A 25,958-nucleotide genomic window follows, 5' to 3' on the forward strand; every position below is an offset into this window, starting at 1 on the left:
CATTTTACAGATGAGGAAACCGAGGTCCAGTGGTTTACTCAGGGTCACACAGGTAGTAGTGACAAAGTTGGGATTTGAACCCAGGTCCTTCCAGACTTCAAATCCAGTCCTGTTTCTCCGATATCATTTCATCCAAGCACCTTCCTCCCCATTTTCAATTTTATAAATGAGGAAACTGAGGCTCGGAGAAGTTATGACTATGCCCAAGGTCGCATCACAAGTAATAAATAGATAGTAGATCTTGGATTAGAACCCAGGTCTTCTGACTCCAAATCAAGGAATCTTTTCAATAGACTACTTTGTATAGAGGGGAAGGTGTACAGGGCTCGGGCAGAGAGGTGAGAGGAATTAAAGAAAAACAGATCTTAGGGGAAAAAATGAAAAGAAAGGTAAGGTAAAGGTAGGTTGGGGAAGGAAGAGAGAACATGAGTGGGAGATGTGAAGGTGGAGTAGCACTTTTTGAAGGTAGATGAAATCTGGGGACTCTGAAGGAAGACAAAAACAAAGGAAGATGTTTGAACAGTGAGTGGCAGATAATTATGGAATGTGGGTAGGGAGAGCTGCTCCTCAGACTTCTCACGATGAATTTGCAGCTCCAGGGAAAGTCACCAGGCTGGGCTACCTCCCAGGCAGTGAACAGTCAAGCCCTTCTCGTTCAGGTACTTTTGGAGCTGGACGATTCAGGCAGGTTTATGGTTTGGCCTGTGTGAATGAATGGGGTGTAGTGTGCAAAAGAGAAGGCTAGTCTGGGGCCACTTTCAAAGTACCAGCCCTTTTTTATGAACCCAGCCTCTTTGGACTTACCAAGGACAAAAGAGCATGCAGGAATATCATGAGTTATTTGAATTCTGTCATTACTGCTTTAATGGCAGAGATCCATTTGCTTCTGGTGTTTAATGTGAATGATAGTCTTACCTTGCTATTGGGAATATTGAGAACACCTCTCTACATATTTTCTTCCCTGGTCTTGGCCCTCTTATATTCTTTCCAAGTTTTAAACTAGAGAGGGGAATTGTAGTATAGTAGAAATAACACTAGACTTAAAGCCTGAAGATCTGAATTCAAAAACTTGGTCCACCACATATTAGTAGTATGATATTGGCAAGTCACTTACTGCTTTGAGCCCGTTTCTTCATCTGTAAAATGGGAATACTCCTATTTGTACTACCTATTTTGCAGGGCTGTTGTAAAGGTCAAGTGAAAGAAAATAGTTAAAATGCTTTGCAAACCTTAAACTGCTAGAGAAATGTCATCCATTATTATTAGTAGTAGTGGTAAGCCCTTGGAATCCCAAGGCTTTTTATAGCCTCTGTTGGCGCCTTTAGACAAGGAGTGGAATGATCTACACTTTCAGACGACTGACCAGTTTTTTTTTCCTGTCTCCCTTCTTTCCACCATGCCTTGGTGTGTAGAGCGAACCTGGCAGATCTGCAGAAAAAGTTAGAAGAGCTAGAACTCGATGAGCAGCAGAAGAAGCGGCTGGAAGCTTTCCTCACCCAGAAGGCAAAGGTGGGGGAGCTGAAGGATGATGACTTTGAGAGGATCTCCGAGCTGGGAGCTGGCAATGGCGGGGTGGTCACCAAAGTACAGCATAGACCCTCAGGGCTCATCATGGCCCGAAAGGTAAGCAGACTACTGGTCTCCACTAAAGCTAGGGAGAGCCCAGAGCCCAGAGAAGCTTCTCCTGTGTGTGTCCTTTGGAGATGCAGTTGATATAGTGTGATTTACTGATGTTCAGAGATTTTCTTTTATCCTTTGGTGCCAGGCAGTAGCATCTGATTCCATTGCTGGAAATGAGCACCTTCTTGTTGATAACAATTAGAAACTGGGTATGCAGACTTCCTTGTTTTGTGTAACTTTCCACATCTTGACTTCAGTACTCACCAGTTTTGTGACCCTTGGTCTCTCCTTTCTTCAAGCCCAAGTTTTCTCATCTGTAGAATGAGGATAATCTTACTTGTACTGCCTCCATCATGAGTTTGTTCTAAGGAAAGCATATTGTAAAACATAAAACAGTATGGACACATACACTGTTACTCTTACCTTCCCTTTGAATCTTGGCCCTTGGCTTCGCCTAAGTCTTAGGGCCTAAGATATTAGAGGACCATGAGAAGCCGTCAGTGATGGGTGCGTTCTTTTTTGGATGACTTTTGACCAGACATGGACAACTTGTTGAGGGTGAAATGGGATGGGGTTGCCTTCCATAATGATGGACCATTCGTTCCATCAAAGTATCTATAAGAGAATAAGAATTATCTGTTCTCCAGCAAGGGAGGAAGGAAATCTGATCAAATTTGCTTTTTAAAAATTAAATTTTTATTATTTTTAAAGATCTTCGATATCTCTCTCTTACCTCCCTTTCTCCTCCATTGAGAGAACAAGAAAAACAAAACCCCTTTTATAAACATTTATAGTCAAGTAAAACAAATTTTCATTGATCACGTGCAAAAAACAAAGTGTTTCACTCTGCCGTCCGTTTCTGTCACCTCTCAGGAGGTGGGCAGCATGTTTCATCTTTAATCCTCTGGAATGTGGTTGGTTATTGTGTTGATCAGAGTTCCCAAGTCTTTCCAAGTTATTTGTCTTTACGATAATGTTGTTGTCTGCTCACCTCACTCTTCATCAGTTCATGCAAGTCTTTCATTACTTCTTACAGTACAAGAGTACTCTTATCATATACCATAATTGGTTCAGTTATTCCCAGATTGATGGGCACCCCCTCAGTTTCCAATTCTTTACCACCACAAAAAGAACTGCTATAAATATTTTTGTCCACATGGTTTCAAATCCTTTTTTAAAAAGCTATTTAAAAGTTTGGACTTAACATTCATCTCACAACAGGGGATTGTGTAGGGCCTGCAGACCTGAGACTTTGAGCTCTGCTGGGGGATAGATTAGTTGAGTTTATTGGGCTGCTGGAGCCCAGATCCACCAAACCATTTTTCCAGAGCCATTGAACCTTAATGGTAAAATATCTGTCATCTTTTAGAACCTTGCTTAACATTGTTTGATGCCCTTTCCTCCTGCTCTATATGTAACCTCTTCAGAACTTATTATAAGTAATATCTCATGTTTAAATAGTACCTTAAGGTTTACAAGCACTTAGTAGCCTTTGTGAAATTTGGGGGAAGTGATTTTTTTTCAGAGTGACTTCTAATTATATCAATTCTAGTGACTTTATTCTAAGTTATGCGTGTTGTGGAGGTTGCCAGAGCTTTGTGGGAAAACTGTACGTTTTTGATTAGAGAAGTCCACCTCCTAAAATTGTTGCTCTATGAGTATCAAATTGCTTTATTTGAAATCTGATTATTCCCTGCCTAAGTGGATTTTTACAGATCCAAGCATTAGCTTTTCAGAGTCTTGCCCATACAGGAAATAACATGGTTTCTTTTGCTCTTTAGCTCTGCAGATATTTATCCTTGTCTCTTGAAGTACTGTTCCCTCTCCTGATGGAGCATAGTACTTTTGGCTGCATGCATTCTATTTTTGCTCTCACTGCAGGCAGTCTTCTCAAAGCCAGAAGTAACATTTCAAGTCTTTGGCTTGCTTTAGACTAGAGCACAGACAAGAAAATGGCTAGAATGTTATTGAGGAGGAAAAAGCGAATGGTTAAAGATAGGGAACTTGTGTCTTGGGGAAGTTTAAGGATCTTTGACATTGCAAGATCTAAAAAGGCTCTTCATCAAGGTGGAGAAGAATTGTTTTAGGTTATTGAAGGACAGCTCAGGATTCGATTAAACTTGAGAACACTGATTATAGGAAATTTATCTTCAACTTTATTTGAGCATTGAATCCTCTCACCATGGTAGGTATAATTTACTTCAACCATTTAAAACTGGGAGGAAGACCCTAGAGGAGGTCATACATTTGGGTCTCTGACTGGAGCTTGAAGCCCAGTTCTGTGCTTGCTTTCAGTTTAACTCTTCTCAATCCTTCCTCTCCCTCATCCACATTTTTTAAGCTTTTATTTAGTATTTTATTTTTCTACAGTTACATGTAAAAACAATTTTTAACATTCGTTTTTAAAACTTTGAGTTCCAAATTCTCTCTCTTCCTCCCTCCCTACCCCACTACCATTGAGAAGGCAAACAGTTCCATATAGGTTATACATTTGTAGTCATGCAAAATATTCATAATAGAGTGAAAGAAAACATAGACAAGAAAAAGAAACTCAAGAAAAATAAAGAAAGTAAAGGGGAAAAGTATGCTTCAATCTGTATTCAGACACCAACTGTTCTTTCTCTGGGGATTGGTAGCATTTTTCATCATAAGTCCCTCAGAGTTGTCTTGCATCATTGTATTGCTGAGAATAGCTAAGTCATTCACAGCCGATCATCTTACAATATTGCTGTTACTTTGTACATAGTACATTTCACTTTGCATCAGTTCATGCAAGTCTTTCCAGGTTTTTCAGAGAGCATCCTGCTTATCATTTCTCATAGTGCAAGAGTATTACATCATAATTAGGTACCACAATTTGTTCAGCCATTCCCCAGTTGATAAGCATCCATTCACCTTGTAATTCTTTACCCCCAGAAAAAGAGCTGCTATAAATATTTTTGTACATATAGGTCCTTTTTTTTTTTTGTTTTTTATCTCTCTCTCTCCTTTTTTTTTTTTTTTGCTAGGCAGTTGGGGTTAAGTGACTTGCACAAGGTCACACAGCTAGTAAGTGTCAAGTGTTTGGTCTGAGGCCGGATTTGAACTCAGGTCCTGTTGACTCCAAGGCTGGAGCTCTATCCACTGCACTACCTAGCTGCCCCTTTTATCTCTTTTGGGATACAGACCTAGTAGTGGTATTGGCAAGGTCAAAGGGTATGCATGGTTTTATAGCCCTTTGGGCATCGTTCCAATTTGCTCCACAGAATGGCTGAATCATTTCACGACCTCACCAACAGTGCATTAAAAGTCTCATTTGCCCCACATACCCTCCAACATTTGTCATTTACTTTTTCTGTCCTGTTAGCCAATCTAATAGGTATGAGGTAATACCGCAGAATTGTGTTAATTTGTATTTCTCCAATCAATAGTGAGTTAGAACTCTTTTTTTATATGCCTATAGATAGCTTTGATTACTTTATCTTAAAACTGATTGTATCTTTTGATCATTTATAGATTAAGGAATGGCTCTTATTTTTATAAATTTGACTCGGTCCTCTATGTGTTTGAGAAATGAGGCCTTTGGCAGAGAAACTTGCTTCAAATTTTTTTTCACAGTCACTCTTGCTAACTATTTCCCTCTCTCCTATTCCCGCCCCCCCTTATTCCTTATTCTGTTCTCTCTCCCTTCACCCTGTCCCTCCTCAAAAATGTTTTGCTTCTGACTACCTCCTCCCCCAATTTATCATCACCCTGCCCCCCTTCTTTTATCCCCTTCCCCTCCTACTTTCCTGTAGGGTAAGATAGATTTCTGTACCCGATTGAGTGTGTATGTTATTCCCTCTTTGAGCCAATTCTGATGAGAGTAAGGTTCACTCACTCCCCCTCACCTCCCCCCTCTTCCCTTCACTGCAAAAGCTTTTTCTTGCCTCTTTTATTTGAGATAATTTACTCCATTCTCCTTCTCCCTTTCTCTTTCTCCCAGTACACTCTACATTCTTTTCTCACCCCTTAATTTTACTTTTTAGATATCATCCCTTCATATTCAGCTCACCCTGTGCCCTCTGTCTATATATGCTCTTTCTAACTACCCTAATAATGAGAAAGGTCTTAGGAGTTACAAATATCAACCTCCCCGTGTAGACTCCTCTCACCCTGGTGCAACAGACCTTTCCTGCCAACCTTCCAAGTTGCTTTGGGCTGGAAATTTGTTTCACTCGTCTGTTTGTGGGTTCTGCTGCTCTAGAATTTGTTTAGAGCCATTTCTTTAAAGGCATTTGGAGGGTTTAGGGGAGAGCCCAGGTGAGTCCCTGCCTTTACTCCACCATCTTGGCTCGGCCCTCACCCACATTTTAAAGGTAGTAAAAATGAAGCATAGACAAGTAACTTGTCTACATTCACACCGAAGGTTAGTGGCAAAGCCTTGACTTGACCTCGGGCCTCCAGATGGTTGTTTTCCTGCTGTCCTGCAATGCCTTGTGGTGGAGCGAATGCAGTGCAAATGCGCCATTTGGCTTGTGCAGCTTGTTTCCTGGTGTTGTGTTAAAAACTCAGGTTCAGTTGATTAAGTGCAGAGTGGCCATGTTTGGATTGAAAAGGATTTGAAGGGGGATGGTGTTGTCTTTCCTACAGTAACTGGGCCTAGATTCCAGGTGGAATGCATGAGGGGTGAGGGCTGCTAAAGAAAACTCCATGGGTTTTCTTTCATCTCAGTTTCTTAATTACCTCCAAAGACCTGGTCACATGTATCTTTAGTCACAAATCTTCTGGAGACCAGCTTCGTCCATTTTCAGCATGTTGTCTCCTTTGCTCTTGGTACAAAAGCAGGCGATGTGTGCTTGGGAGTGGCATAAAGCCAATGGTCTTCCCCTTTTTTGGTGTCATGGACTCTTTGGCAGTCCGGATGTTTAAATGTATAAAATGCATAGGAATACAGTTATCAAGAAAAAATTTTTTTGGAAAGTTTGGACCCCAGGTTAAGCACTACTCCTCTAAGGTAGTAGTGCAGAATCTATAAACATACAAGATAATGAATGTCATTACTGTCATGAAGTAGCTTTCTTTTTAAATGGCTTCTTCACTTGAGTGTGGTGTCTGGTTTCTTTGTTCTTCCCAGATCCTTACATCTTTGAGTTGGGACTTTTTCCTGGTCACATAGTGAATTAGAACCAGGACGAGAACACAGATCATTAGACATTTTTTTTCCATTGCAGTGTGTTGCTTCTTTTGTCCTTGGATAAGTCCCTTAGCCTCTTTGGATCCAGTCCCTCATATGTTGAATGTTTGTGGGCATTTTGCATTATACACAGCTCAGATAAATGGGATGTTTTAAAATTGGACCAAAAATATTTTTTATTTAAAAAGTGTTTTGAGGCCAGCTTGAGGAAGGAGAGGTTAAGCAACCTTTCCCTGGTCACACAGTGAGTTGGCAGAACCAGGCCGAGAACCCAGATCACCATACTGGGGGTTTGCCACTGCAGTATGTTGTCTCTTCTGTCCTACATTCTCCTGTAGTCGTCATTTGTTGAGGATGTGCAGTGTTTGATGTTGTACCCATGTTCTATGGAAGAAAGAACCTGAATCGTATCATTCACCCCCTTCTCTCTCCCCAGAATAAAATGTAAATACTTCTGTTTGCCCTTCACAGCCCTTAACGTTGTCTCTCAAATCAGCCATTCTACTTGACAATAATTCTAATTGTTCGTTTTTCCTTATATCAAATTTAAATGACCACAACCTATCTTTCCAGACTTATTATGTGTATCATTCCCTCTCCTCTCCACAAATTGTACAGCCGAGCTGTTTATCCCCTGTGCTTAGAACAACACACTTCCCTCCTCGTCTTCACATCACAGAACACCTCACTTACAAGCATGAAACCCTTTTGGAGTCTCCCTCCCAAGCTGTTAGTACCTTCCCTTGTATTTATTTTGCATATACTTAGATATACCTGTTGTCTTTCCCAAATGAATATTATAATAATAATAGCTAGCATTTTTATAGCACTTTAAGATTCGTAAAACACTTTATAAAATTAACTCATTTTATTTTCACAGCCACCCTGGGAGCTGGGTGCTATTATTATTCCCATTTTTCAGCTGGGGAAACTGAGGCAGAGGGCAGTTAAGTGACATCTTCAGTGTTACACAGCTAGTAAGTATATGAGGCCAGATTTGAACTCGGGTCTTTCAGGCTCTAGGTCCAGTGCTCTGTCCATTGCACTACCGAGCTGCCACATAATCTCCTTGAAAGCAGGTATATTTCCTTTTTTGATCTTGCTGTCCTGGAACATGGCAACATTGCTGGTGCTTCCTAAATGCTTGTTTCTTGGAAATATCATCGCACTCTAGGGAGTGTTGAATGTGAGATATTCAGAGAAGCATAAACTGATGCAGTACGTGATGCAGAGTGAAGTATCCTGAAGCAGGAATAAAACAAAACAATAAATAGTGACTACAGTAATGTTCATTAAAGTAATAGGAAATGACACCCAAACTCCAAGAATAGATAGCAGAGCAAGTCTCCCACCTCTCAGATTTGGGGGACTGGAGGACAGAGTGTTGCATACCCTGTAATGGTGATGTTGTCGGTCTGACTTTGCTCAACAGTTTTCCTTTGTTACAAAGAAAGGGTTCGATGGGGCAGGGGTGAGGCATATTAGGAAATGACTGGTGTTTGGGGTTTTTTTTAAGGCATCAATAAAACGAACGTCTAAAATACTCCTCCCATCCAGGTAACTTGCATTCTTACCTTCCCCTTGATTCATTCGCTGATTCATCTGTGACTTCTGTCTCCTTTGTTCAAACCAGGGTTTGAACCAATCAAATAATTTTCTCTCTCTGGCTCCCACTTTGCTTTTCTGTAAAATAAGAGAAGTGAACTAAATGACGTCCAAGGTCCCTCCAATCCTACATCTGTGAGCCTGTGGTCTCTAATGCATCTCTAGTGCAAGTGTGAGGACCCCTTTTTAATGCCAAGGAATGGTAGATTTATGTGTATCTGTTGATTAGGAAAATACTGATTACAGAAACACCTGTGACTTCAGTGACATTTGAACTTAATACGTGTTAAATTCATCACAGTAACATTTACACACATTTGAAAAACAGTAGCATATGTGAACGTGAAACTTTGATGTAGTCTGCAGGAGGCATGTTATCGTATGTATGGATTTGGGAGTACTCTACAAAAACTGCAATCCACCGTTGGTTTAGCGTGCCCCTTCTCTGTTCTACTGGGCACAGGCGTCAGCGGGACCAGACTTGAGTTGGGGTGAGGAGGGTGGCTGAATTTGGCAAAAGTTGTGGATCAGGTGGACACAGAGGGTCAGATAAAAGAGCAGAAAGTCCGGAAGGGTCAGATGAATCGCGTGGGTGCAAGTAGGCAGATGTTAGGCCTTCAACGTCTCAAAGCTGGAAAGAGCCTCATAGGTTATCTAAAGCAGAGCTCTGCTGTGCCACCAAAGAATAAAGCGTCTCCACTGCTTGTCTCTGGTTCCGCCGTCGTCAGCCGAGTGGACTGAGCCCAGTCCTGTCCTGACAGTCCTTGCGATGCCTGAAGACGGAAGCTACGTCCCCCAGGTCTTCTCTGGTCCCTGGGCTCCACAGCTCCCTCCGCTCATCCTTAGATGACGCGGCTCTGAGTGCCCTCCGAGTGGCCTCCCCGTCCCCCCGTCACTCCCCTTGCATTCCTCTGTGTCCCAGCTCGTTCGCAGCGGTCCTAGAGCTTCGTCTAAATTGAGGCCAAAGAGAGGGTCCGTGAGGTCCCAGAATCTCAGAGTGAGGCTGTCTAGTCCAGCATGTATTGAATGAGCATGCCCTCTGCAACACTCCTGGCATCGTAGACCTCCGGCCCTTGCTCAAAGACGGAAGAGAAACCACTAGCTCCCAAATCGGCCTATTCTACTTGACAGTAATTCCAGTTGTTAGCCTTTCCTTATATCAAACGTAGATTTACAATTTTGTAACATCTACCTGTGGCTCCTGCTTTTACCCTTTGGGACCAAGCTGAACAAGTCTAATCCCTCTTCCACAGGGCAACCTTCAAAGATAAAACTACAGCTGTGGTGTCCCCTCAGAGTCTTTTTTTTCTACGAGGCAGGCATCTGTAGTTCTTCCAGCAGTCTTCTTATGGCCAGATTGCAGGACTTCAGTGTTCTGGATGCCTTCATACAGATGCTCTACGGCTTATCAGTGTCTTTCCTAAAATGGAGTGAATGCAAATGAACGCAATGGTACAGATGTTGTCTGACCGAGACAGAGTCCTGAAGGACCATTGCCTGCCTGGTCCTAGACACTGACTCTTTTAATACGGCCCAAGATTGCAAAACCCTAAGATTCAGAATTCATATAGTCAGCAAAAGCAACACCTGTTTGCGACACCCTGAGGCCGTAGGTGGTGGTTTTAATAGTAATAGCTAGCATTTATATAGCGCTTGCTATGTGCCAGACTCTTTGCTAAGCTTTTTATGACTATCATCTTATTTGATCCTTACAGCCCTAAAAGGTAGGTGCTTTTATTATCCCCATTTTACAGTAGAGGAAACCGAGGCAAACAAAGGTTAAATGATGTGTCCAGGGTCACATGGTGAGTAAGTGTCTGAGACCAAATTTGATTCAGGTTCTCCTGACTCCCTGAGCATTCTATCTGTATGAAACCCCCTGTTTGATGAAGGATCGGAGGTGATAGAATTACTGGAATATTCTGGTGCTGTCACCTTCTCTTCTCTAGCCTTCTGACTTGTCTTTACCTAGCCTTACCCCTGAAAAGGTGTTGGTATTCCATAAGGCATGCTGCAAAATAAGGGTAGAGAAGAGCCTGATAGATAGGAGCAGTAAGTGTGCTAAAGGTAAAGTGGTTCATCAGCATTACTTGGATTCTAGGGTAGGGATTTTGCCTGCTTTCTGTATGCTTGATAAATATAATTCATTGAATTAAATTCTTGTCACTTTGCAGTTGATTCACCTAGAGATCAAACCAGCAATCCGGAACCAGATTATCCGTGAACTCCAAGTCCTACATGAATGCAATTCTCCATACATCGTGGGTTTCTATGGTGCCTTTTATAGTGATGGAGAGATTAGCATCTGCATGGAGCACATGGTGAGTCCAACCCTGGGAAGGCTAGTGAATAAAAAAGAATGAATGGAAATCTTTAACGAGTATGTCAATGGCTTGTGGAAAAGCCATTGTTTAAGTAAGTTAGGAGAGGTGCTTCTGCCTGCTCTCTAATCTAAGAACTCCTTGGTTAATTTGGAAAATATAAAGTTAAGCAGACATGTTAAAAGCAGAAGTGGTCAGAACTAAAGCCCTTAGGAGGAAATGCCGAAGCAACACTCTCCCTACCTCCTCCCACACCCAACAGCCTGTCTTACTCTTCATCTGCCACTGAGGACAGCTGTGGAAGGCCTCTGGGGCTTGAGTGGCGTGATGATATTAGCTCACATTTCTTGAGCGCTTTATAATTTATGAAGCTTTTTATTCCTCTCAACCTTGTGGGGGAGGTGGTATTGTAGATATTATGATCCTGGTTTTACAGGGGAAGAGACTGAGGGTCAGAGAGGGTAAATATTTACTTCATTTTCACATAGCTTGTAAGTATTAGAGATGGAACCCAGAGCAGATTTCTGACTCCAAATCCAGCTTTGGTTAAGTTTTAAGAGTTATGTACAGTAATGTAACATTGTCTTTTTTTACAATGTTGGGGTAAGAAAGGCAGCATGATATTTCCTAAATTTATTTAGTCGTAAGACACTTTTGGGCTTGAACTATATTGGCAGAACCGATAAATAATTGTCTCACTTCCTTGTCTTCCTAAAGTCTGAATATACTGTGCAGGCCCTGGATGAAGCAGAGGTTGGAAATTTGGGGGCAAAATGGAAAAATTAAGCCTGTTTTCCTGTACTGAAAACTTGCTTGAATGTAAGAAGTATTTTTGATAGAAAGTAGTATGGCCTGGTAGAAAGAACAGGGGGTTTGGAGTCAGAGCAGTGCTTGTATTCCAGTACCAGGCTTTGCTCTCGATTACTTGTGACCCTGGGCAAGTCACTTAACTTCTGCAAAATAAGAAGCCTGGGCAAGGTGATACCAAAGGCCTTTTCCAGGTCTAAAGCAGATAATTTCCCATTTAGAATTTTAGAGGGTTTGAAATCTGTGGCACCAGATGCCCTCACCCAGTCCTAATCCATGTTGTATGCAAGACCAGTTCTATAGAACCCAGTTTGGGAACCAAGAGAGCGAAACAGAAACTAAAGCAGGAGTCAGGAGATGCGCTCTGCTCAGCAGTAGCTGTGTCACCTTGGGCAAGTCACTTCCTTCTTCTGGGTCTCAGCTTCCTGCTCGGTGAAAAATAGGACAGAACTAAATGATTTGGGGTCTCTTCTAATTGCAAAATTCTTTGAAATAATTTGAATACGTGTGTTGTAAAGCATTCATGGTATGTCATGCTTGTAATTCTTGTGAATTAGACCCCCCATTCTGTTTGTCTTTTTAAGTACTGATTAAGCATTTGTGTTTAAATAGTGCTTAATGCTTTGACAGGTTTGGTCTCTGGTGACAGCCTCCTCTTTCCCAGGGAATGTTGTCACACAACGTGGAAGTAATTGTTTTGTGGGAGATAGTTGTTCCGGGGATGTGCTTTTTATCTATCATCATCAGGCTCAAGCTTGCTTAGCCCTAAAAACTCTCATTATTAGCCCCTGAAACATTTGCTTTTCACTACCTTCCTTGCTAATGACAATGTTTACAGTTGAAAATTCCTGGGCCACTTACTTATAGGAATCGTATTTTGTACCTTTGCATTCTACCACTGATTCCTGCCCCCTTGTCTGCTTTTGGAATATGGTATGGGAGAATTGGTTTTCCTTCTCTACTGCTTTTCCCATGGCCCTGCTTAACTGGGCTGGACCAGGAATGAGTCATTTCAGGGCTGTTGTATAGATAGGTCTCCAGAAAAGGTTAGTGTGCAAAGTGACCTCAGTGTTCGGGGTTGCTGCTGACCGTTATTAATGGTAATGATAGGGACTGACACATAGAGCACTTCGCTTCCCTGTTGACAAAGTGCCTTACCTGCTGTATCTCATTTAAGACTCAGAATCCTGAGAAATAAGTTTTATTTTTCCCATTGTACAGATGAGAAGACTGAAGCTCATATACAGGAAGCACGTCATCTGAGGTCACATGATCAGATTTGTTCCCCACACTAACCTTAAGAACCAAGTAATTCAAACATTGTTTTCCCCAATTCACAGATATGGACACTGAATATTAGAGAAATGGAGCATGGCTAGTAAATGGGATTCTGGGGCTTGGCTCACTTCTCCTGGCCTCTTCCCACCTCTTGTATCACCTCCCTGGGTGTCAGTGGGACCCACCAGCAGTCCTGACTCAAGGACCTAGCTGCCTGGTGTGAGGAGCTAGCCAGGAGTGCAAGTAGAGCCTTTGGATGGGGCCTGGGTGGCTTCACAAGACTCTTAGCACAGTCTTTTTCACTCTTAAAGGAAATAGGACTAAAAACAATACACAACTGTCTGCCTTAGCCAAACCGGCCTTCCCTGAGCACCTCCAGCTCTAGGTTTTATTTGAGTTGGTTGTATTTTGGTCTTTTCATCCATACCCACACCCAGATATATTTCCCTGCCATTCTTGATAGCTTTTTTTTTTTTTAAGGCAGTTGGGCTTAAGTGACTTGCCCAGGGTCACACAACTAGTAAGTGTCAAGTGTTTGATCAGAGGCTACATTTGAACTCAGGTCCTCCTGACTTCGGGGCCGGCGCTCTATCCACTTCGCCGCCTAGCTGCCCTCTTGACAGCTTTTAAGGTCAAAAGAGAAATGTCATTTGTAAGTGTGGAGTATAGCTCTTTGAGGGTTTCGATGGTTTTTGCTTAACATAGTGCCCAACACAGAGTAGGCACTACTTAATAAGGGCCTGTATTCTGACTAACAGTTTTCTTGAAGTCTCTAAGTGTGGTTGTTATTATTTTTAAGTGATCCCCTTTCATAGATTTTTTCCATCGTAGATGTCTTAGGAGGAGCTTGATACAGGAGACTTAGACATTTTTTTCTGAACCTTTGATTTCATTGGTGTGGGAAACTCCCTCTACAGATGCAAATCAGCACATCTGTAACCAAATTTTTGAGAATTACATAGAGCACTGAGAATATTCATTGCATTGCCTGGGGTTATAAAGTTGGTATGTCAGAAGCAAGACTTGAACCCAGGTTTTTTGAACCCTTAGGTTGATTTTGTATGGACTATACCATACTGCCTCTCTAGAGTAAGAAAATCTCTCATTAATGTAACACTTGATGATTTACAGAGTACTTTCCCCACAGCCTAGGGAAGGTAGATACAGAATGAAGTAGGTAATCCGAAGAATTATCTCCCTTTTGTAAACAAAGAAATTGAGATTCTGAGCAGTGTTAGGTTTCTAACTACTTTGTATTTATTCTGTATATACTTATATATGTATTTTTTATGTCATTCTACAAATATTCCCTCCAAACACATATTAGGCACTTAATAAATACTTATTGATTAATTGAGGTAAGCTGACTTGTCCAAGGTCACACATCTGGTAAATATCAGAGGTGAATAGTAGAGCCAGGTCTCCTGACTCCAGGTCAATGCTCTTTCTGCTACACTCTGCTGTCTAACTAAAGCCTTGGATTTAAGTCCTGGCTTTGCTACTGACCTTGGGCATCTCAGCAGTCTTTTGTAAAATGCCAGTATGCTCTCTTTGGCCTTTGGTTTATTTTTTTTCTGCAGAATGAAGGAGTTGGACTAAATGATCCCTGTGGTTCCTTCCAGCTTTACCATTTTGTGATTCTGTAAAGAGGAGAAAGTTGCTGAAAGGGTGGGAGCTAGAGATCTTGGAAGTTGTAAGTTTTTAATAAACAAAATGTCCAATTCTCTGATAGACATGCTGTTGACCTGGATTCCTCGTGGAATGGAAATAGCCGGTGTGCTAGGGATGATGGGAAGGTTTCCCATGAAGGTGCCCGTGAGCCCTTGACACCTGTGGAGGCCGTGCAACAAAGTGCCGAGAGCCTGAGCCAAATGACCAGCAGCCTCGGTCCTGATAGGGGCTCCTTCATTAGCTTCCCAACCTCGCCGGGCCACTTAGCTGCTGCTTCTGGGACAGTTTTCATTTCTCCCACTTGGAAATAATATGACTGGCCTTACCCAACATAGGGGTCGTGAGGATCAGTTGAGATGATACATGTCAGCATATTTTGGAAAGTATTTCTGTACTGGGCAGATGCAAGGTGGTGGGCATGTGAGACATGCAGTTGTTTTATCATAACAATAGAAACAGTGCTTGGGTTCTCTAGAGTCTATCTTTGGCAAAGCTCCAAACAGTCACCCACCAGGCCTCATCTGCCTTTATACTCATTAATGATCTACGATTTTGTTAGGCTTTGAAGTTGGAAGGTACTGTGTAGATCATCCAGTTCAGTTCCCAGTTGTGGTTATTCTGTTACTGACAGAGCTATCTCCAATGACTCAGTAGCTGGGTCTTGTGAAGTGCTGTGATGGAAATAGTTGTCAATTGGCAGCCAGTTCTCTGGTGATGAGCATCCCTTCCCTTTAGCTAGGCTGGTCTAATGTGAAGGCAAGATAGTATGTCCATTTTACAAGGGGAGAAAAGGAAATACAGAAGGGAATGTATCTCTGTGCATAGAGCTAGGAAGGTGTAGTCAGGAAGAGATCCTGACCTTTCAGACAGCAGTTTCCTTTGGTGTGCCTTCTGTGAGGCTAAACCTCCTCCAGAAACATTGTCCTTAGTTCCCCTTTCCTCAAACCCCCAGCTTTTATGTGAGGCAGCATTGTTTAAAGAGCACTAGACTCAGGGTTATATCTGCATTAATGGTCAAGCTTTGCTTCTGACTATGTGACAACAATAATAAATACATATCACAAGCACTTTAAGGTTTACAAAGTACTTTTCTCCCAACAGCTGAGTGTGGTAGATACTACAGATATTGTTAACTCCATTCTACAGATGAAGAAACTGAAATTTCAGAAAGATTAAGTAACTTGCAGTCATACTGCTAGTAAGTTCATTGTAGGGATTTAAACCTGGACAGATAGAGAAAGGATGAGAAGGCCTCTTGGAAATCCTATGACTATGGCTTTCTTCTTACTACAAGTCTAGGACCCTTTCTGCTTTGCAGCACTGTCTCACCGATACATCTCATTGGGTTTGTGGTCTCATTGGCAGAGGTACTCATCATCCATACACACACACATTCTTTTCTGTAGTTCTTCCAGAGAGGATCTGCCCCTTTCAGATTCTTTTAGTATTTTGTGGATACTAGAATCCATATATTTATCCTTTACTTTAGTTGTGTGACTGGACGCCTCCTTTTTTGGTCCTTCATAGGATAATAATAATAGCTAACATTTATATAACACTAGGTGCCAGGCATTGTGCAAAACCCTTTATAGTTATTTTATTTGATCCTCATAACAACCCTGGGAGGTAGGTGCTACTATTGTTCTCATTTCACTGAGACAGACACAGGTTAAGTAATTTGCGAAGGGTCACACAGCTGGTAAGCGTCTAAGGCTACGTTTGAATCTCCTTGACTCTAGGCTCAGTGTTCTGTCCACTTGCTGTGCCACTTAGGATGATAGATATAGACTGGAAGAGACCCCCGAGGCCATTTACTTCAGTCTTCTGGGTTTATTGATGAGGAAACTGAGGCCTAATGAGGTTGAATGACTTGCCCAAGGTCATATAGGTAGGGTCTAAAATGGTATTTGAACTCAAGTCCTCTGACTCCAGAGCTTTATGTGACGTTGTAGTACTTAATCTATATTTGTTGAATTGAATTTTAATTCACCATGGGCAAGTTGTTCCATTTGTCTAACCTAGATTATCATCCATAAAATAATGATGATGACACTTGCATTCCCTGCCTTACAAGGATCCTATGAGGCAACATGTGTAGAATGGCAAGGAACAGTGAGGATGTTAGTGCTGCTGCTGCTGCCCTCACTACCACCTCCTCTGCCTCTATTGTATACAGAAGGCTGTTGGAGCTGGATGAATTCCTCCTACCAGCTTTTCATAAAGGTTTGGGAGAGGGACTGTTGGCCTTCCTCTTTCTGAGTTTACACCTGTTCTCATTCCAAGCCTGGCAGTCAGTAGCTAGTTTTCCACATTGCCCATATAGGACAGAGGCCAGTTTTTTCTGTTGCACTGCTTGTCTGTCTTAACATCTTCTAGTTGAGCTAACTACAATGTCAATGCTGTCCAAATGAACAGAATTCCCTGCCAGGTGCCAAAGCACTAGAGGAACATGGACGAAAATAAATGATGCCTAGGCCCGAGGAAGAACGAAGCTTCTCTGCTGGCATTGGTTTCTTCTCTTTCATGGTGCAAACATGTTTGTGTACATAGAGATCTTACAAGGGTGACAGACTAAAGGGGCCCTTCAATTTGCCAGTGTGTTTGGCCCTGAGTTGTTCATATTTCCTGTAGAGGAAGTGGAATAACACCTTACAGTGAACTGGGGAAATGCTTGATTTTTATGCTTGCCACTAAGGTGTTCCCTTGGGAAATTAAGGTTCAGTGTTGCCAAGCCAAAAGGGAAAAACACTGTAGCTGCTTCGTGGCTGTCTTGACAGGGACTTTTCTCTTTTCTTTTGGGGATTTAGGATGGAGGCTCTCTGGATCAAGTATTGAAAGAGGCCAAGAGAATTCCTGAAGAAATCTTGGGGAAAGTTAGCATTGCGGTAAGTATTTTCCTTTTCTGAGTTTTTGCAAATGGAATCTGACCTTTTAGGTTTTAGGCACTCCTGATCCCTGGAGGGGTTGTTAGGTGTTTAAACCCTGTATTTGTATTCTTTATGTTCCTCTCTATTAGTAGCATTCACTCTTAAATAGCAATGATTTGCATTGAATATCTATTCTCAATTTCATTCTTTCCATCTGGCAAAAATTGTAAGGCAGCTTGAATCTTTTGTATATATTTGTGTGATGGAAGAGTAAGATCATTGGATTTGGCATGTGGAGATTTGGATTCTCACTCTGGCTTTCTCCGTGACTAGGTCTTGGGCAAGTCATTGATCTTTTTGACCCTCAGTGTCCACATCTGTAAAACAAAAGTATTGAAGCAGATTGCTTTTAAGGTCTCTACTAGCTTTCTGATTTGTTGTTTAAAACACTAGATGGTACCTATAGGAAACCATTGCTGCCATCCTCTACCATAGCAGGGAGTCCTTGAAATTGTTGGGGTAAAAAGCTACACTTGACACTCTATGATTGATGGAACAGGATGCAGTGATATCAGGGAAGTATTTATGTGGAGACATTGGTTGGTGGAACAGGAGTGCTTGGTGACAGGGAATGTTACAGGCAAGCCACAGAAGAAAAGACATCCTGGCAGCTTGGAGTATTTCAAACTCAGAGGCTTCTTGCTCCTTTTCCCCAGCCTGTCTCTTCCCCACCCCCATCACCAGAAAAGCCTTTTATAGGAGGCAACAGGGATGAAAGACAGCTCAGGCTTTCTTCCTTCCATGTAGGATTTTAGAATACGTGGTCCTTGTTAGACTAATCTAGTGATTAGGGGGGAAGATTCCACAAAACCTGTTAATCCTTTCAGAACTCAGTAGCTTGTTGTACCCTCTTTCATTTTCTGAATACCATCATTTTGCTAAGCAGAATGTTAAAGCTGACCCAGTAGGTAATGCTCTTCAGTAATATCACTTTTTTCATCTTGATTGATCTGAATAATGAAGGGAGAAATGAGGATTCTTGGCTGCTTTTATAATGATCCTTCAATTTCAAGTATTTACTGACTACCTTCTATGTATACTTTGGGAAAAATAAATAACTGTGACACAGTTACTGCCTTCAAAGAGCTTGAAACTAGCACACTTACATGGTGGGGTAATGGCATTTTCTGATTAGGAAATTGTTGGTTCACAAGGCTCTGTCTGTAGAGCACACCTTAAAGGTAACCTTTGGTTATTCCATCTCTAACCCAGTATTATACTGTGTGGGGAGAATTTGGGCAAAGTGCCTGAGGGGGGTGGGAGGAAGTGATACAGAATTGAACAGGGCATAAAAGACAGACAGAGTCTCAGGGACAAGACAGTCATGCCATCAGGCTTTTGCTGCATGAATGATCTTACTTTGCCATTATTGTGAGTGGTTTTGGCACCAACATTTGGCCCAAACTGGCAATTTCCGAGGCTGCTTGGTTCCTGTAGACTTGTCATTTTGACCTCATCAAGTCTCTCCTGCACTGTATCACCTGAGTGAAAGGTACTGTTAACAGTGAGTGTTGGCTGAAGAGAGTTAGGCTGTCCCTGTTAGTGGGCCATCCCATCCCAGAGTCCACCTGGAGAAGAGTGCTGCATGTTGGGCCTGGGCAAAGTCCTCACTAATGGAGAAAATGTCCTGCTTCCACAGGCCAAGAGGCCTATGTGTTCATCTCTGGTGCCTCCTGCGCCAGAGGAGAGGCAGGGGGTAACATCATGGAAAGAGCACTGGGGTTAGAGTCAGAAGACCTGACTTTAGATCCTGTCTCTGCTACTTACGATTGATTGTGTTGCCTCATGCAGGGCATTCCTCATCTGTAAAATGAGGGGCTGCCCTAGGTTATCTTGAAGGGCTCTTCCAGCTCTAACTTGTGTGATGGGGTTGGTAGATACGTGTGACAGAAGAGGGAGAAGTCTGTTTTGGTATTTAGGAAGATTTGGGTTCAAGAATGCCCCAGAGAGCTCTAAGACTATAAATTGCAGATGAGTTGCCTTTTTGCATAGTGGAGGGAGTTTCCACATTAAGACTGCCATATACCAATGAAATCACAGGTCTGTACCTCTCCCTTTCTCCCTCCTCGAAACAGAAAGGGCAGCAATCTAATTTACCAGGCCTAAGAGCACTAGAGTTGCACAAAGTGATAGACCTATCGAGAGGAAAATCCTCTGCTCTTCTTAAGTCTGCCCTTCCCTCTGTGTTTCATAGGTTCTTCGGGGTTTGGCTTATCTAAGAGAGAAACACCAGATTATGCACAGAGGTAAGAAGGAAATGAAGCAGCCCTCTCTGAAACTTATCCTTAGGCTACATTTGGCAGCTGCTCTCAGATGCTGTTGCTAATATAATATCTTTGTCTTGATTCACTTTTAGATGTAAAACCTTCTAATATTTTGGTCAACACTCGGGGAGAGATCAAACTCTGTGACTTCGGAGTGAGTGGGCAACTCATTGACTCTATGGCAAATTCCTTTGTAGGAACCCGATCCTACATGTCTGTAAGTTTCTTTTGATTGATGCTTTCAGCAGATAGTTGTATGAAACACCTGTTTGTGCTAGATACTGTACTTATTGCTAGAAAAGCTAAAAGATTTAGATAAGCTGTAGTCCATGACCTCATGGAACTTACAGTCTGTTATGAAATAGGAAGACACAGGCTATAGATTTAGAGAGATTAGACAAACACAAATTAACTATGAAACATAAACAAAAAGGTGCAAGGGAGAGAAAGTTGTTACTGATGGAAGATCAGGGATGAGTTCATGGAGGAAATAGCATTTGAATTGGGCTTAATGATAGCTCATGTTTACATAACACTAGGAAATGAATCAGGGCAAGGAGAAAACATTGTAAGCAATAGGAACGTCACCAGCAAAAGTGTGGAAGAAAAAAGTGCAAGTTGTGTATTGGTGACAGTGAGTAGTCTGGCTTGTCTGGAGCATAGATTGAGCCAAACTTGAATGCTAAGCAAAGGAATTTACTCACTAGACAGTAAGGGAGCAGTTAAGTAGCTTTACCAGATAGAAATAAGTATTAATTCAGCCTGAATAGAAATCTTCCTAATTTGATCCTTTCTACCTTCTTCTTTTTTATTGAATACTTTTGGACAAAACATATTGATTATGTTTCCTCCAGCTTTCTTGTAATTCCTTTTCCTTGAGTTTCTGTTCTTTTTCACTACAATTCTGAGTTTTTTTCTCCTCCTACAATATTTTCACCCAACTTTAAATGCCTCCTTAGTCTCCTGTTTATAAATATCAAATAGAGACTAGAAGTTGTGATTGTTGATTTCTTTGTCTTTGCTTCAAGAACACTTGGGTAAACTAGTTTGGTGATCCAGGCCTTTACAAGTGGATTTCTTGCTAATTTTAACAATCTTTTTCTTTACCATTTAATATAGAACCACTTTGATAAATTGTTCAAAGACGGTCAAGCTACAAAATCTACTCTATGAGAAATGTGTGAGGCAAGCAGCATAACTTCCTTATGCCCTACCCAGGGGGTGTCTTATGTCTTACATAGTAAACTTTCAAGACCTCACTATTATTCTTCTTTCATTTCATTTCAATTAAATATCTAGTGTTCAGAGCACTCTGCGAGCATTAGGAAATCCACAGATGAGTAAGACACAATCCCTGTCCACATGGAGATGACTGTCCTGTATGGGTGTATGTTCTACATGCACCAATATCTGTCCTGCTGAATGGAACATGATAGTCCAGTTTGGCTGGAACTGGGATCAGGGGAGGACCAAGGAGGGAATGATCACTAGGGGCATTTGGGCTGGGTCCTTCTTGAAGGATGGGTAGGATGTCATTTAGTGGTTTGGGTAGTGGGCAAGGAGATGGGCAAGGCTTAGGCAAAGTTACAGAGCAGGGAGAGGGCAGGATGTGTTTCAGGAATCGTGAACAGTATAGTTTGGTTTAAGTGTCGTGTACTTAAGGGGAAAAGGGCAGAGTTGAACCTGGAAAAGTAAGGAACTCTACCTCCTAAAGTACCCAGCAACCTTTACCCTGTCTTATCCTGTTGTATTTTGTACATAGTGAATTTTCCAGGGTATGTAAGTTCTGGAGGGGGACGAAGCAGGGAGCATACTTTTCTTTGAATCTGTCATCCCTGAGAGTATAAAGGATTCTAAGCCTTAGAAGGGGCTCTAGTTGATAGGGAATTGAAATTTGTCTATCCCAGTGTGCCTGAAAGTAATTCTACCCCTGAGAATTAATTAACCCACAGGTAGTAGGGAAATTAAGGGTTTGGGAGTGAGAGAAGGAAGAATTGCTTTGTTTCTTTCACTTTGGTCTTTAATATTAGAAGATGGGGTTGTGGTTTGGAACAGGGTCGGTGCTAATTTTTCTGCTTATGTGATATTAAAGAGATTGAACAATGTTATAAAATACTGGAGCTTTCATCAGGAAAAAAAGAACCTGTCTTGCCACCTGATGGTTTCCAGCTCCATTTTCTCTCCACTAAGGCATTTTGTCTTTTTCTCAACTAACAGCCGGAGCGGTTACAAGGCACCCACTACTCAGTCCAGTCAGATATCTGGAGCATGGGCCTGTCCCTAGTAGAGCTGTCCATTGGACGGTATCCGATTCCCCCACCAGACTCCAAGGAACTAGAAGCGATATTTGGTCGGCCCATGGTCGATGGGGCAGAAGGAGAACCTCACAGCATCTCGCCACGGCCACGACCCCCAGGCCGCCCCATCAGTGGTATGGTCCAGGCCTTCAACCTTGGAAGGGTAGTGGAAAATGTGGGGAATGCCTCATTCAGGCAGTTAGCATTCAGTAACTATGATATTACTATGATATTAAAAGCAATCTGCTCGCTGAAGGGGTAAAAAGAACCAATTAGTATGGTCCTTGCCCTTGTATCTATTGCAGGGAAAAGACACACAAAGAGATCACTGTAATTCACCTTGTGTCAGTGCATTACAAAGGTACCGACACGGTCTGTCAGGCCCAGTGAGGAAGTGCCTTTATTTGTGGGGATGGGGAGGTGGGAGTCAATAAAGGCTTCATGAAGGGAGTGGGGTGAGGTGGGTTTTCCAGGATGAATAGCATTTCATCCTCTCCAAGAAGTAGAGGGAGAAATCCCAGGACTCAGGAGCCGCGTGGAAAGCCCAGAGCATTTTGGGGTCAGGTGTAGTTACTAGGTTGACTGCGGTGTAGAACATAGGGGTGGGTGGCTTGATTAGTTCAGGTGGTCCAAGTTTGTGGAAGGACTCGAGGGCCAGGCAGAAGAGTTTGAACTTGATTTGGTGAGCAGTAGAATGCTGCTGGGAAGAATGGATTGAAGCAGGGAGACAGCAGAAATGGGAAGGCGTAGAATAGGATTATGGGTTTAGTGCTTAAAGGGACCTGAGAGGCCCTAGAGTCCCCCCTTCTTGTTTTGGAGTAGCAGAGAGAGGTTGAGTAACTTGTCCAGTGCCATGCAGCTCTAAGTGTCTGAGGCAGCATTTGAACTAAGGTCTTCCTGACTCCAAGATCAGTGCTCTACCTTACTACATGTACGATCTATACATGTAGGGTCCCAAGGCAGTGGCATTGGGAGGAAGGGTCGTCACCAGAGGTGGAATTAGAGTTGATTAATAGGATTTGGTTGATTGAATATGGGAGGGGAAGGGAAGAGTCACAACTTTTAAGTCAGAGCATGGAGCCAGTTTCAATATTAAGGTTAGTTTGAGGTGCCACTAGTTGGAGGTAGACTTTTGAAGCTCAGTGAAGAGGTGTTGTGTCCTGGATCCCACTATGGTAGCATTGACAGTTTTCTGTTTCTGCATAGCGTTTGGCCCCATCCCTCAACTCCTTTGGTGTGATAGTTGAGAGATAGATGCATCAATAAAGATCAGCTTTCAGGACTCTGGGTAGCTACCCCCCCCCCCCCCCCATTAGATAGGAAAAGCAATGGTAGCTTCTCCCAGCAAGAACTTTGAGCTTGAGATGAGATTTCTTGGGAAGTTAAGAGACAGCTGAATCATTCCCAACCTAGTTGTACTTTGTCTAACTGTGTCTTTTGGCACCAATTTAGTTACCCTTGCTGGAGGGACCAGAAAGCTGTCTTTTTAGCCAGGCCATTTTTAAATAACCCCCAAAACGAAAGCTTGCTAGGAAAATGGGTAGCAGTCCATGAGGTGTAGAAACTCATGTTTCTGTAGCATCTCAAGATTTACCAGGCACTTTCCTCACAATTATCCTGTAAGAGTAGCAAATCACATTAGGCCTACTGTATGCATGAAAACATTGAGGTGATGATAAAGGCAGACTTGTTCAGGGGTCACACAGGCAGTACATGGAAGATGAGACTGATTATCTTGTGAGACTTGGGAAATCATCTCCACCGATTTGTTGTTATGTCTTTATTTGAACCAAAAGGGCAAGTGGTAAGGATGTTTAGTGCTATAGAGGCCATAGGAAAAGGGCCAGTTGAAAATATACCAAAGTAGACTTGACTTCGGTTTATATCCTCTCTCTACCACTTTTTATCTATGTGACTTCATTTATATGAGCCCACGTTTAATTTCATTCATTCATCAAGCAATTATTAAACACTTATGTCCAGGCCCTAGGAGCATAAAGAAGTGCAAAAAACCCTACAGTCCCTGCATGGTCAACTGTAAAATACTTATAATGTTAATTGTGTTGTCTGTCCCAGTCTTGTGAGAATAAAGTGAGAAAATGTTTCTAAAGCCCATTGTCAACTTTAAAACATTATGGAAATGTGAGCTACTCTCTGGAATAAAGAGAATTAGAACACAGCCCTAGGACATGACTGGAAAGTGTAGTTCTCACATAGGAGTTTGATCATCTGAGGGGATGGGCTTCAAGTCTAGATTTTTCTTGGTGTCAATGTCAGTCTTCCTCAGGAAACTCAAGATATTGTTAATGCATTTGGGACTTCATGTTCCCAACAGTCTTTTCCTTCAGGTTTAACATTTGCTTCTTCCTCATTTCTCCCAGCCCCCAATTCCTTTTTTTTTTCCTTTTCTTTTTTTTGGTGAGGCAATTGGAGTTAAGTGACTTGCCTGGAGTCACACAGCTAGGAAGTATTATGTGTCTGAGGATGGATTTGAACTCAGGTTCTCCTGACTACAAGGCCAGTGCTCTGTCCACTGCGTCACCTAACTGTCCCTCCAGCCCCTAATTCCGAATGGATTTTGTTCATGTTAAGACTCCCAGCTTTGCTTAGAGGCACCATGTCTGCTACCCCCTGATTCCCTGCCTACATCCCACTACGAGCCATTGACCCTCAGACTCCAGTGGCCTTCCCCACTGAACTTCTCTGACCAGTTCAGACCAGGAGGGAGAAAAGCAAGAACTGTGGCCCCTGTGGAGTGTCAGGTTTTGCTGGTAGTGTTGAGAATGGCAACTGCTGATGAACCCTGTTGGATTTCAGCAACACTAAGGGTCAGTTGCTTTGACCACGGAGCAGTTTGTTGCCCCTACTTGCAGTCAGCACCTCTTTCCAGTGTGCTAGAAGGAAAGGGCTTGTCACAAGAATTTTCTTGATCTGTAGTCAGTAGGACACTAAATGACTGGCTTCCTTAAAGTTGTGTGTGTGTGTGTGTGTGTGTGTGTGTGTGTACATTTCTACAAATACACAGAGTGTTGAAGTAGGAAGAGCACTAAATTTAGAGACCTAGATTTGAGTCTCAGCTCTACTGTATAACCTTGGGCAAGTCCCTTATCTTCTCTGGACTTCACTTTGTTCAACTGCAAAATGAAGAGTCTGGACCAGAAATGAAACTGCAGCAGTGTCAGAACCAGCTGAACAGCCAAAGGATCTTTCCTGTTTAGATCAGTTTGAGCTAACAGTGGGTGGAGAGTAAAGCTTGTTATGTGTTTAGCACAGGCCTGTCTTTGGTACCAAAATTGGGTGTGAACAGCTATAACCTTTTCTCTGTTTATAGGGCTTCATTGTTTTGCTTCTTTCTGCCCATCTCACAAGCAACCGTTTATCTCCTCTGCAGGTCATGGGATGGACAGTCGGCCTGCCATGGCCATCTTTGAGCTATTGGACTATATTGTTAATGAGGTTTGTATGCTCACTGAAATTTCCTTCCTTCATCTGAATTAAATCTATCTTGCTAGTGTCTAGTCTATTGCCCAAATAAACAGTGAACTAACCTATATTTTAATGTAGCTTTATTGAGACAGAAAATGATTTTGTATTCTTTACTACTAAACTGGCATGACGCTTTTCGGAGAAGGGCATATTTATAAGCCTAAGGTAAGAATTTCTCTAGTAATTTATTTTCTAGGTCACATTTCTAGAAATGATGTGCCATCTGAATTTATATCATAGAATTTAGAACCAGAAGGTCCTCATCCAACTGAATCTTAGGAACCCAGCCTCTTCTATAGATTATTCCAAAGTAGCAGCTTATCTGAGCATCTGGGAATCCAGTGTACATGAACTTCTCAGTAATTGCTTTTTCCCCAGAAGGATGGTCCTCGGGGAGAGGGCCTGAAAGTGAAGTGATTCACCTTCAGCAAATCATTGAAAGAGCTAAGAATAGATAGACCCCCTCTTCTTTCCCTGGACCAGTAGAACATGTCCTTTTCTGTTTTGTCTTGGGTGGATCTTTGCTT

General features: G+C 42.2%; 1 protein-coding gene across 1 annotated transcript in view; it reads left to right on the forward strand.

The window, feature by feature from the left end:
• MAP2K2 (mitogen-activated protein kinase kinase 2) overlaps positions 1 to 25,958 on the forward strand; it is a 35,062-nt gene that overhangs the window by 625 nt on the left and 8,479 nt on the right. Inside the window, exons 2-8 of the mRNA XM_027851001.1 lie at positions 1,413 to 1,623; positions 10,555 to 10,701; positions 17,265 to 17,342; positions 19,579 to 19,630; positions 19,741 to 19,865; positions 21,866 to 22,079; positions 25,337 to 25,401. Of these exons, the coding sequence (XP_027706802.1) occupies positions 1,413 to 1,623; positions 10,555 to 10,701; positions 17,265 to 17,342; positions 19,579 to 19,630; positions 19,741 to 19,865; positions 21,866 to 22,079; positions 25,337 to 25,401 (892 nt within the window). The remainder of the gene's footprint in view (positions 1 to 1,412; positions 1,624 to 10,554; positions 10,702 to 17,264; positions 17,343 to 19,578; positions 19,631 to 19,740; positions 19,866 to 21,865; positions 22,080 to 25,336; positions 25,402 to 25,958) is intronic.

Source organism: Vombatus ursinus, unplaced genomic scaffold (genome assembly GCF_900497805.2).
Source record: "Vombatus ursinus unplaced genomic scaffold, bare-nosed wombat genome assembly UNPS02009173.1, whole genome shotgun sequence".
In the NCBI taxonomy this organism is placed as follows: domain Eukaryota; kingdom Metazoa; phylum Chordata; class Mammalia; order Diprotodontia; family Vombatidae; genus Vombatus; species Vombatus ursinus.